This window comes from Eretmochelys imbricata, chromosome 5 (genome assembly GCF_965152235.1).
Source record: "Eretmochelys imbricata isolate rEreImb1 chromosome 5, rEreImb1.hap1, whole genome shotgun sequence".
Taxonomy (NCBI): domain Eukaryota; kingdom Metazoa; phylum Chordata; order Testudines; family Cheloniidae; genus Eretmochelys; species Eretmochelys imbricata.
This window is the reverse complement of record NC_135576.1, coordinates 126,474,611-126,485,884: the sequence shown is the minus strand read 5'-3', so window position 1 is coordinate 126,485,884 and position 11,274 is coordinate 126,474,611. Positions and strand designations below refer to the sequence as shown.

At 44.4% G+C, this 11,274-nt stretch overlaps 1 protein-coding gene across 1 annotated transcript; it reads right to left on the bottom strand.

Annotated features, from left to right (window-relative positions):
- Positions 1–8,947: 8,947 nt before the first annotated feature.
- CCIN (calicin) lies at positions 8,948–10,723 on the bottom strand. Its single transcript, XM_077816520.1, has one exon. The coding sequence runs from the start codon at positions 10,721–10,723 to the stop codon at positions 8,948–8,950; it is 1,776 nt and encodes a 591-aa protein (XP_077672646.1).
- Between the last annotated feature and the right edge of the window lie 551 nt (positions 10,724–11,274).

Sequence of the window (11,274 nt, the reverse complement as noted above, 5' to 3'; positions counted from 1 at the left end):
CATTTTTTCACAGTTGCTATCTGGTCATCCTATGAAGAAGGTAACCAAGTTCAGTGGGGTGTATTCCATGTTCCTCTTGGAGCCCTAAGCAACCCTACCATGTAGTTTGTTCTCACTTCACAATTCCACCCTTTTAAGGCCTCTCATCTACCATTCTTTCATTCCTAATACTTTCCTTTAATCAGCTAGAGTGTTCTGCCTTCCTCTCTCTCTTTCCCTCTCGTGATGTCCTGTCTCTCTGAGAAGCTGCTGGCTCTACACCACAGTGTATTTCTTTGGAAATGATTGCATTCTCACAAACAACATGATTGCGAGGAGTCAAGATCAGAAAAAGAAGATTTCTTAGGAGTCCAGCAGAGCTGGCTGTATTTTAAAGAATCCTTATTGAGGTTATAGGGACAAACCATCCCGATGTGTAGAAAGAATAGTAAATATGGCAGGCGACCAGCTTGGCTTAACAGTGAAATCCTTGCTGATCTTAAACACAAAAAAGAAGCTTACAAGAAGTGGAAGATTGGACAAATGACCAGGGAAGAGTATAAAAATATTGCTCGGGCATGTAGCAGTGAAATCAGGAAGGCCAAATCACACCTGGAGTTGCAGCTAGCAAGAGATGTTAAGAGTAACAAGAAGGGTTTCTTCAGGTATATTAGCAACAAGAATAAAGTCAAGGAAAGTGTGGGACCCTTACTGAATGAGGGAGGCAACCTAGTGACAGAGGATGTGGAAAAAGCTAATGTACTCAATGCTTTTTTTGCCTCTGTCTTCATGAACAAGGTCAGCTCCCAGACTACTGCACTGGGCAGCACAGCATAGGGAGGAGGTGACCAGCCCTCTGTGAAAAAAGAAGTGGTTCGGGACTATTTAGAAAAGCTGGACGAGCACAAGTCCATGGGGCCGGATGCGCTGCATCCGAGAGAGCTAAAGGAGTTGGCGGATGTGATTGCAGAGCCATTGGCCATTATCTTTGAAAACTCATGGCGATCGGGGGAGGTCCCGGACGACTAGAAAAAGGCTAATGTAGTGCCCATCTTTAAAAAAGGGAAGAAGGAGGATCCTGGGAACTACAGGCCAGTCAGCGTCACCTCAGTCCCTGGAAAAATCATGCAGCAGGTCCTCAAGGAATCAATTCTGAAGCACTTAGAGGAGAGGAAAGTGATCAGGAACAGTCAGCATGGATTCACCAAGGGCAAGTCATGCCTGACTAATCTAATTGCCTTCTATGACGAGATAACTGGCTCTGTGGATGAGGGGAAAGCGGTGGACATGTTGTTCCTTGACTTTAGCAAAGCTTTTGACATGGTCTCCCACAGTATTCTTGTCAGCAAGTAAAAGAAGTATGGGCTGGATGAGTGGACTATAAGGTGGACAGAAAGTTGGCTAGATTGTCGGGCTCAACAGGTAGTGATCAATGGCTACATGTCTAGTTGGCAGCCGGTATCAAGTGGAGTGCTCCAAGGGTAGGTCCTCGGGCCGGTTTTGTTCAGTATCTTCATAAATGATCTGGAGGATGGAGTGGATTGCACCCTCAGCAAGTTTGCAGATGACACTAAACTGGGAAGAGAGGTAGATACGCTGGAGGGTAGGGATAGGATACAGAGGGCCCTAGACAAATTAGAGGATTGGTCCAAAAGAAATCTGATGAGGTTCAACAAGGACAAGTGCAGAGTCCTACACTTAGGATGGAAGAATCCCATGCACCGCTACAGTCTAGGGACCAAATGGCTAGGCAGCAGTTCGGCAGAAAAGGACCTCGGGGTTACAGTGGACAAGAAGCTGGATATGAGTCAACAGTGTGCCCTTGTTGCCAAGAAGACCAATGGCATTTTGGGATGTATATGTAGGGGCACTGCCAGCAGATCGAGGGATGTGATCGCTCCCCTCTATTCGACATTGGTGAGACCTCATCTCATAGAATTATAGAATCTCAGGGTTGGAAGGGACCTCAGGAGGTCATCTAGTCCAACCCCCTGCTCAAAGCAGGACCAATCCCCAATTTTTGCCCCAGATCCCAAATGGCCCCCTCAAGGATTGAACTCACAACCCTGGGTTTAGCAGGCCAATGCTCAAACCACTGAGCTATCCCTCCCCCCAGTATCTGGAGTATCCAGTATCTGGAGTACTGTGTCCAGTTTTGGGCCCCACACTACAAGAAGGATGTGAAAAAATTGGAAAGAGTCCAGCGGAGGGCAACAAAAATGATTAGGGGACTGGAATACATGACTTATGAGGAGAGGCTGAGGGAACTGGGATTGTTTAGTCTGAGAAGAATGAGGGGGGATTTGAAAGCTGCTTTCAACTACCTGAAAGGGGGTTCCAAAGAGGATGGATCTAGACTGTTCTCAGTAGTAGCTGATGACAGAACAAGGAGTAATGGTCTCAAGTTGCAGTGGGGGAGGTTTAGGTTGGATATTAGGGAAAAACTTTTTCACTAGGAGGGTGGTGAAACACTGGAATGCGTTACCTAGGGAGGTGGTGGAATCTCCTTCCTTAGATATTTTTAAGGTCAGGCTTGACAAAGCCCTTGCTGGGATGATTTAGTTGGGGTTGGTCCTGCTTTGAGCAGGGGGTTGGACTAGATGACCTCCTGAGGTCCCTTCCAACCCTGATATTCTACGATTCTATGAATATGTCTTTTTCAGATTATTGTAGGGTTTTTAAAACCAACCCTTACAAGCTGTCTAAAATTCTTCAGGCATGTAAATGAGACAGGCTTCCTAAAACCAGAGGTAAAAGTGGGCTGGTACGGTATACCAGTAAGAAGTGGCCGCCAGTACCAGCCCGTACACAGTTGACGTTAAAGCGCTGCCACGGCAGTGCTTTAACGTCGCTGCCCTTTTGCCCCCCCCCCCCAGGGCTGCCGATGAGTAGACACCCTACCAGTAGGGCCACCACCGCTGAGCGGGGTAAAAGGGGCAGCTGCCCCAGGGCCCGGCAATTTAAAAGGGCCTGGGGCTCCTAGCTGCTGTTACTGCAGGAGCGGCCGGAGCCCCGGGCCCTTTAAATTGCCACTGGAGCCCCTGTCGGCACAGGCTAAGCAGGATGGAAGGCCTGGCTGGGGGAGGCTGACCCCCAGTCCCACCCCTTCCACCCAAGGCCCCTGTACTGGTAACTAATTTATCTTACTTTCACCCCTGCCTACCACTGGCATTTATCTAGAAAATGACTGGCAGTCGCAGAACTTTAATGTACAAGAGCTGGGGTGGAACAGAAATCAAAAACTGATGACAGTTAACATTAAGTGGGTGCAGGTGACTAGGGTTTGATCCACAGCCCACTGAAGTCAATGGAAAGATTCCTACGGACTTCCACGGACTATAAATCATATTCCTAATCCTCATCTTTCTTAAAATCTGTGACAACTAATTTGCATATATTCTCCAATTTAGCTAGAGCCATTTGATACATACTTTGAAAAAGATGAGACTCTTTGTTTCTATTAGTTTTTCTTCTTTTTTTTTTTGAAACTTTTTATTAAAGCAAAGATACAATTAATGTTAACATACTACAGCATATGTTCCTTATTACTTATTCAGAATCAGGTATTAATATTCAATGAACCTGGCTAAAGATTCTAGATTCTCTGAATACACTAAAGAGAGTGACCAAATTTCTAAATACCTATCCTCTTTTTGGCACGTCTCTTATGTATGTACTTGCTGTGAACGCTTTTCTGTTACAAGGACAGTCCATATTTTACTTACCTTTATATCCGTTTCTTTTAAGGTGACCACATAGCAAGGGTGAAAAATTGGGACGGGGGTGGGGGGTAATTGGCACCTATATAAGACAAAGTCTCAAATATCAGGACTGTCCCTATAAAATTGGGACATTTGGTCACCCTAGTTTCTTTCCACTACAATTATCCTCCCCACTCCAGTGGACCTGGATATGACTCAACTCTTCAGATAGATTTGTCATCTTGAGAGTTAATTAAATGTAGATGACCAGGGTGGAGTAAAGAGAAGGGTGTGTTTAAACCTCTCAGTCACTATTCTCTGTTTCTCCCAGTGCTAATCACTTTAGGGTGCTAATCACTTTCCAAAGATAAAAGGCACAGTTCCTACTCAAAAAAAAAAGGAGTACTTGTGGCACCTTAGAGACTAACCAATTTATTTGAGCAGAAGCTTTCGTGAGCTACAGCTCACTTTATCGGATGCATACTGTGGAAAGTACAGAAGATCTTTTTATACACACAAACCATGAAAAAATGGGTGTTTACCACTACAAAAGGTTTTCTCTCCCCCAACCCCACTCTCCGGCTGGTAATATCTAAAGTGATCACTCTCCTTACAATGTGTATGATAATCAAGTTGGGCCATTTCCAGCACAAATCCAGGTTTTCTCTCCCCCCCCACACACAAACCCACTCTCCTGTTGGTAATAGCTTATCTAAAGTGATCACTCTCCTTACAATGTGTATGATAATCAAGTTGGGCCATTTCCAGCACAAAGCCAGGTTTTCTCTCCCCCCCCCCCCACACACAAACCCACTCTCCTGTTGGTAATAGCTTATCTAAAGTGATCACTCTCCTTACAATGTGTATGATAATCAAGGTGGGCCATCTCCAGCACAAATCCAGGGTTTAACAAGAACGTCTGGGGGGGGAGGTTGGAAAAAACAAGGGGAAATAGGTTACCTTGCATAATGACTTAGCCACTCCCAGTCTCTATTCAAGCCTAAGTTAATAGTATCCAATTTGCAAATGAATTCCAATTCAACAGTTTCTCGCTGGAGTCTGGATTTGAAGTTTTCTGTTGTAATATCGCAACTTTCATGTCTGTAATCGCGTGACCAGAGAGATTGAAGTGTTCTCCGACTGGCTTATGAATGTTATAATTCTTGACATCTGATTTGTGTCCATTTATTCTTTTATGTAGAGACTGTCCAGTTTGACCAATGTACATGGCAGAGGGGCATTGCTGGCACATGATGGCATATATCACATTGGTGGATGTGCAGGTGAACGAGCCTCTGATAGTGTGGCTGATGTTATTAGGCCCTGTGATGGTGTCCCCTGAATAGATATGTGGGGACAGTTGGCAACGGGCTTTGTTGCAGGGATAGGTTCCTGGGTTAGTGGTTCTGTTGTGTGGTATGTGGTTGCTGGTGAGTATTTGCTTCAGGTTGGGGGGCTGTCTGTAGGCAAGGACTGGCCTGTCTCCCAAGATTTGTGAGAGTGTTGGGTCATCCTTCAGGATAGGTTGTAGATCCTTAATAATGCGTTGGAGGGGTTTTAGTTGATTATCATACACATTGTAAGGAGAGTGATCACTTTAGATAAGCTATTACCAGCAGGAGAGTGGGGTGGGGGGAGAGAAAACCTTTTGTAGTGATAAACACCCATTTTTTCATGGTTTGTGTGTACAAAAAGATCTTCTGTACTTTCCACAGTATGCATCCGATGAAGTGAGCTGTAGCTCACGAAAGCTTCTGCTCAAATAAATTGGTTAGTCTCTAAGGTGCCACAAGTACTCCTTTTCTTTTTGCGAATACAGACTAACACGGCTGTTACTCTGAAATCTGATTCCTACTCAAAAGAACTCACATGGATGGAAGGTTGAAAAACGATAACATACAAATAAGTAAAGGAGCTTTATGGTCATAAACAACATTTTGATAGTACTAAGTGATCCAGGGTGGGGGTATAGTCTTTCTTTTTGGCATAGACATGTAGACTATCCCAAATAACTCTGTACCCTTGCTGTTGTTATAAACTGGTTAGGTTTTGGTAGTGGTTACAGTAACAGTGGGTTTTCAGGAGGTATGCAAATGAGGAGAAGGAAGTGGCTCTATAGACGAGCTCAGAAAGGGCATTCCATGCATGAGGGGTGGGGTGGAAAAAAGCAGAGATAAGCAGTCAAATGGCACCAGCAGCAATAGGGAGGGAAGGGGGGCGATGTGAAAAGAGGCCAGGGAGAATAGGTAAAGAGGGTTTTGAAGGCAAGGACAACAAGCTTGAACTAATAGAATGGAGGCAGGGAAGCTAGGGGACGAGTCACAGAGGGAGTGACATTGTGTGTTTCCTTGGTAGTTTCACAATCTTAACAGCTATTCTATGACTGGACTGGAAGAGGCCAATGTGAGCATTTGGGAGTGCACAGCGAGTTACAGTAACCAAGGTAGCAGATGATGAGGACCTGGTTGAGAGCTTTGACTGAAGGGATAGAAAGAAATGGGTGGATTTTAGAGATGTTTCTGGACAAAGAAGTAGTGAGATTTGATTCCGTCTTGGATGTGTGGGGCAATCGCATGTTCTCATGATAATTTATTTACAGCAGTGCTCATAGGCACTGGGCAAACATTCAAGAAGGGACAGCACATGCATGGAGGAATTCACAGTCTAAGGACAGCCAGCACAGCAGGCAGAGGATACGGATAAAGAAAAAGTAGTGTTAGGCTCAGCAGGTTTTCTTAGAATATCAAAAAATGTCACCAAACTGGCATTCTCCCTGGATTTTCAATTTATTCTCTTTGGGGTATTTGCTTCTCAGCAAGAATAATGCAGAATCAAGGAAATGAGGAAAGAAAACTGATTCTCACAGCATTTCCTAATGCTATAAAGATTTTTTCCCCATCACCATGCAATAATTGGGGAGAGCTATCAGAGATGCTTATACAGCATGAGAACAGATGCCAAAGAGACCAGCAGGCAGCAATTTCAACTCTCTATAAAACGCTTTCAGCTTGAAATAAATATCTACTAAGAAACAAGAGCAAGTTACCTGTTTGCAGCCATACCTGAAGCACTTTTTCAAATAACTGAATGATCTCTTCCTCAGGGGAAAGGCTGCATTATAAAGAATAAAAGTACTACAACATGGAGGAACTCCACTGGGGAATGTAAGCAACTTCAAATTCCCATCTAAACAGACTTACTTTATTCCCATCCCCACAATAAGAAAGAATGCAAAACACCAGTGAATCTAGAAATAGACAGTGACATGGAAATACTTCCTTATTGACGAGTTAGTGAATTAAATCTGGAAAAGATAACACTAAGGCTCCATTCAGCAAAGCACTTACATACATGCTTATCTTCACACATGTGGGTAGTCCTACTGATATCAGTGGCCTGAGTAACAACAGTGAAGACTGAAGTTCTCCAGCTAAAGGCTGGCCTGCCAACTTGCTTTAACCTTGACCTAAGTGGAAGAGCAATTCATTCTCCATAGCGTTCAGTTCTTGGGGTCTCTGCTGAAGCTGCTAAGGACAGTGCTGGTGGTTTCTGATGTAAGCACCTATCTATTAGTAACAGGACTGATACCTCAACTCATGTCACGTAATCCAGTGCCCAACTGGGAGAGAGTAAAGAATAAAACTCCATCTACATTGGGAAACTGGCCCATTCCTGCCAACACTTGTCCGCAATGGAACCCTCTGAACTGGTGATGAAAAAGGTTTTACTTCTAGTGTAGGTAGGATAAGAGCAATTTCAGCACCACTTGCTTTATTTGCATCTCTTTCAGGGTATGCCTTCACGGGAGCTGGAGGCGTAATTTCCAGCTCGAGGAGACATACCAGCTAAAACAGAAGTGTAGCCACAGCAGCAGGAGGAACTAGCCACCTTGCATCCGATGAAGTGAGCTGTAGCTCACGAAAGCTTATGCTCAAATAAATTGGTTAGTCTCTAAGGTGCCACAAGTACTCCTTTTCTTCTTACATACCTAGGGTCTCAGATGGGATTGTACTTGGGACTGCTACACTTTTAGCGCATTAACTTGATCAGACCTAGCGTGGGTATGTCTCCTCAAGCTGGAAATTACATGCCCTTAGTTTCAGCCTTATGTCCCCCTCAATAATGGAAGCAAAAATCCTCATCAATCCACCTACCATGCTCCTTCTAGGACTCTAAATAATCATTCCTGAGTCCATCAAGGCCTCAAATATTCTTGGTAAGTCTCAATCACACTTTCTGTAACTGTGAGGAAAACAGTTCTGTACCATCGACACTAGCCATGAAAGCATTATCAACATTCATTCGGGAAGATCCATTGCTGGCAGCCATCATCACTTTGTAGCATAGACGAGGCTCTTGAGTCACTTCAGGATCCTGGGTCAAGCTAACGACACACTCTATATCCCCTTACCACTCTCCGGCCACCACTGTATTTTTTAAACTCTGAGTTTTCCCTGACTACCCACTCATATCAACTAAATATACCTCCTTTGAATATTAATGTATCTTCTAACCCCCAACCTGATCTTACTTCCATGTAATTCAATGGCTAAGCATAAGAACATAAGAACGGCCATACTGGGTCAGACCAAAGGTCCATCTAGCCCAGTATCCTGTCTTCTGACAGTGGCCAATGCCCCAGAGGGAATGAACAGAACAAGTAATCATCAAGTGATACATTCCCTGTCGCCCATTCCCACCTTCTGGCAAACAGGCTAGAAACACCATCCCTGCCCATCCTGGCTAATAGCCATTCATGGACCTATCCTCCATTAATTTATCTAGTTCTTTTTTGAAGCAACTATTGACTTCCATGCGAACAAGAGCAGGCCCTTGATTCGTAAATAGATGTAGATATCCTTTGTTGCACAGCATTCTTTTGAACCTGGCTAGACTCAAATATGGAATGCAACATGTGACTGAGAGCCAAAATGAGGGGCACCCCAAAAATATTTATGCATGAAATTTAAAACACTGCCAGACTCCTTCTTTCAGTTTAAAAACGCTTTCTATAATCTCAGGCACATGATTCTCTGTTGGTGAAATAAAGAATCTTCAAAGTGAAGGAACATCAAATTTGTAATTTTGAGATACAAATAAGTGACTATTCCTTGGAATGAGGAACCACTGATGGGCATGCTAAATAGTAACATCCACTGGAATCTGCTATGACATAAAGAAACAAAGTGAATTCATAATGTATCATTTGTTTGTATCAGCGATTCAATCATTCTTTATTGCTAGGAATTGTATTTGTTTTTTCCAAATTATCTTATTACAATTTTTCGGAGAATCTTGCAAGGTAGTTTAACTGTACAGCAAGCTGGGCAATCCAGAGCTTCTGGAGGATCAGACAAAACTTTCCATTCCCCTGTCTTTTGGTCTAACAGGTAGGCATTTGGATTGACAGAATAATCTTCAGGTCGCTTGTCACCTGCACAAATGATGCCTCCACACACGAACACCTTGTTGTCACCAATAGAACATACCGCATGAGACAAATCCAAAGTATAGTTATTTGGTAAGAGAGGCACAGTGTTCATGGACTTGTTGGCTTTAATCTTCTGCAGGTTTATGTTCAGACTTTGTTTGTGGCTCTGTATGCTCAGGATGTTGTCCTGTTGAAAAGACAACAGAGGTTTGTGATTGAATTCAATGGGAAAGGTGAGGTACTGTACCACTTCCCCTGTCTGAGTGTCAAAGCAATCCACCATCCCTACTCGGGAGAAACGCCCATTGACCAGGCATCTTCCTGTCACAATATAAATAGACTTGTCTTCCTTTGTGATCAATGCAGTTGCATCCATAGGAATGCTCATCTTCCCAGCCAGCATCCACTTCTCTTTCCTCTCGTCATACTTGTAGATGTGAGAGACATATTTTCTTGGGGCTGTGCTGCCTCCTACGGAGTACACCACTCCCCCACATGTCACCATGGTATGGAAGACCAAACCTATGGGCAGATCAGGCAGTTTAGTCCAAGAGTTGTTATCTATATCGTACCTCCAGGCAGTCTTTAAGCCAGATATCTGCTCTGTTGTTCCTCCAGAGACGTAGATGTACCTCCCGACTGAAGTTGCACTGAGAGCGGCTGCTTTATATGGCATCTCTGTTAGTTTTAGCCACATGTTCTCCTCAATAATGTAAGCAAAAACCCCATCATTGAATCTACCGTGCTCTTTCTGGCCTCCTAAAATCACCACTGAGTCCATTAAGGCCCCCTTTCTTTGGAAAAGCAGCAGACTTTGAGGACTTTCTTGCTTTCTGTCACTCAAAATGGTCTCCATCTGAGCCAGGGGGCCAGAGTGACTCTCAAACAGCAGCACTTCGTGGCTGGCAGCTAGCAGCATCTTGGTTGAGACACCAGTTAAATGAATGTAGGGGAAGAACTTTTTGAAATACTTATCTCTTTCTCCCCTTTTGTGTTTCACCCACTGGAGCAGGGCAAGGAAGGCTTGATCCTCGTTCTGCACGTGAAGGTTCTCATCCCTTAGCAGCTTGCCAAAGATCTGGTGAGGGCAGCGCAGGAGGTCTGAAATTCCCTCTGGGCCCGACCAGTAGTAGAAGTTGTCACGAATACCAGCATAGGCACTGTTTGCCACCTCTTTCAGCTCATAAGTGTTGGCTAGGAACAGGTAGCACAGGCAGTTGTTCTTCTTAAGGGACCTTAGGAGGAAGTCAGAGCAGTGGGCTCTTAGAGACTCTGAGTTGAAGTAGTTAGCCCCCTTCAGCAACTCCTCCACATTCTTCTCAGACACCAACACCTTACCAGTGTAGAAATAGTCCAGCAGTTGCTCCACCAAGGTAGGGTTCAGGAAATTAGCATCGATGATGATAAAGAGCTCATCACCTAACTTCATGTCATTGCTTGAGATCAGATTCTTCACGTGGGTAGACACAGCCGCCAAGACATTGAGGTGGGCAGAGAAGACCTGCTGGTCCACGCTGAGTACCACGTCGCAGAACTCTCTATTCTTTCTCTGTTTGTTGAGGGCCTGCAAGACCAAGCTGTTGTGGTTCTTTTCTGTGAACTGCATCCTCATGTTCTTAGTATGGTTAGGCAAGAAACAGGGATGAGAGTGCAAGCTGTAGGAGGACTACTTGTCAGGTGTTATGAAAGCCCCACTCGGTGACAGAGGAGTGATGTCATCAAGTATAGTAGCCAGGTCACAATTCAACACCTGTGACATGTAGAAAAAGAGTCTTTTAACAATCTGGCTAGCTGTGATACACAGAGAGTATGGATTGCTGTAGTAGCCAGGCATGGAGATAATAAAAGAAGAGAGGCACAAGACAAACCAGGCTGAGCTCTTCTCTCACCTACCTGGGGTAAGAGCTATATATGTATTTATATAAAATCATTTTTGCCCCATTACTACGGCTACATTAGGCGTTTGCAGGAACATGCATTTTGCACTGAGCTTTCAAGGTGGTGAGTCTGGAATGCATTCTGGTCTCCCCTGGTAGATTATTTCACTGTGTAGGGTCCAGTACCCAATTCACCCTGCCTTCAGCTGCCAATATTCTTACTCTAGGAGCATCCGTGTCCCCAAGGAGCACTGTGGTCTTATGAGCAGCTAACCTGGTCCCAGCC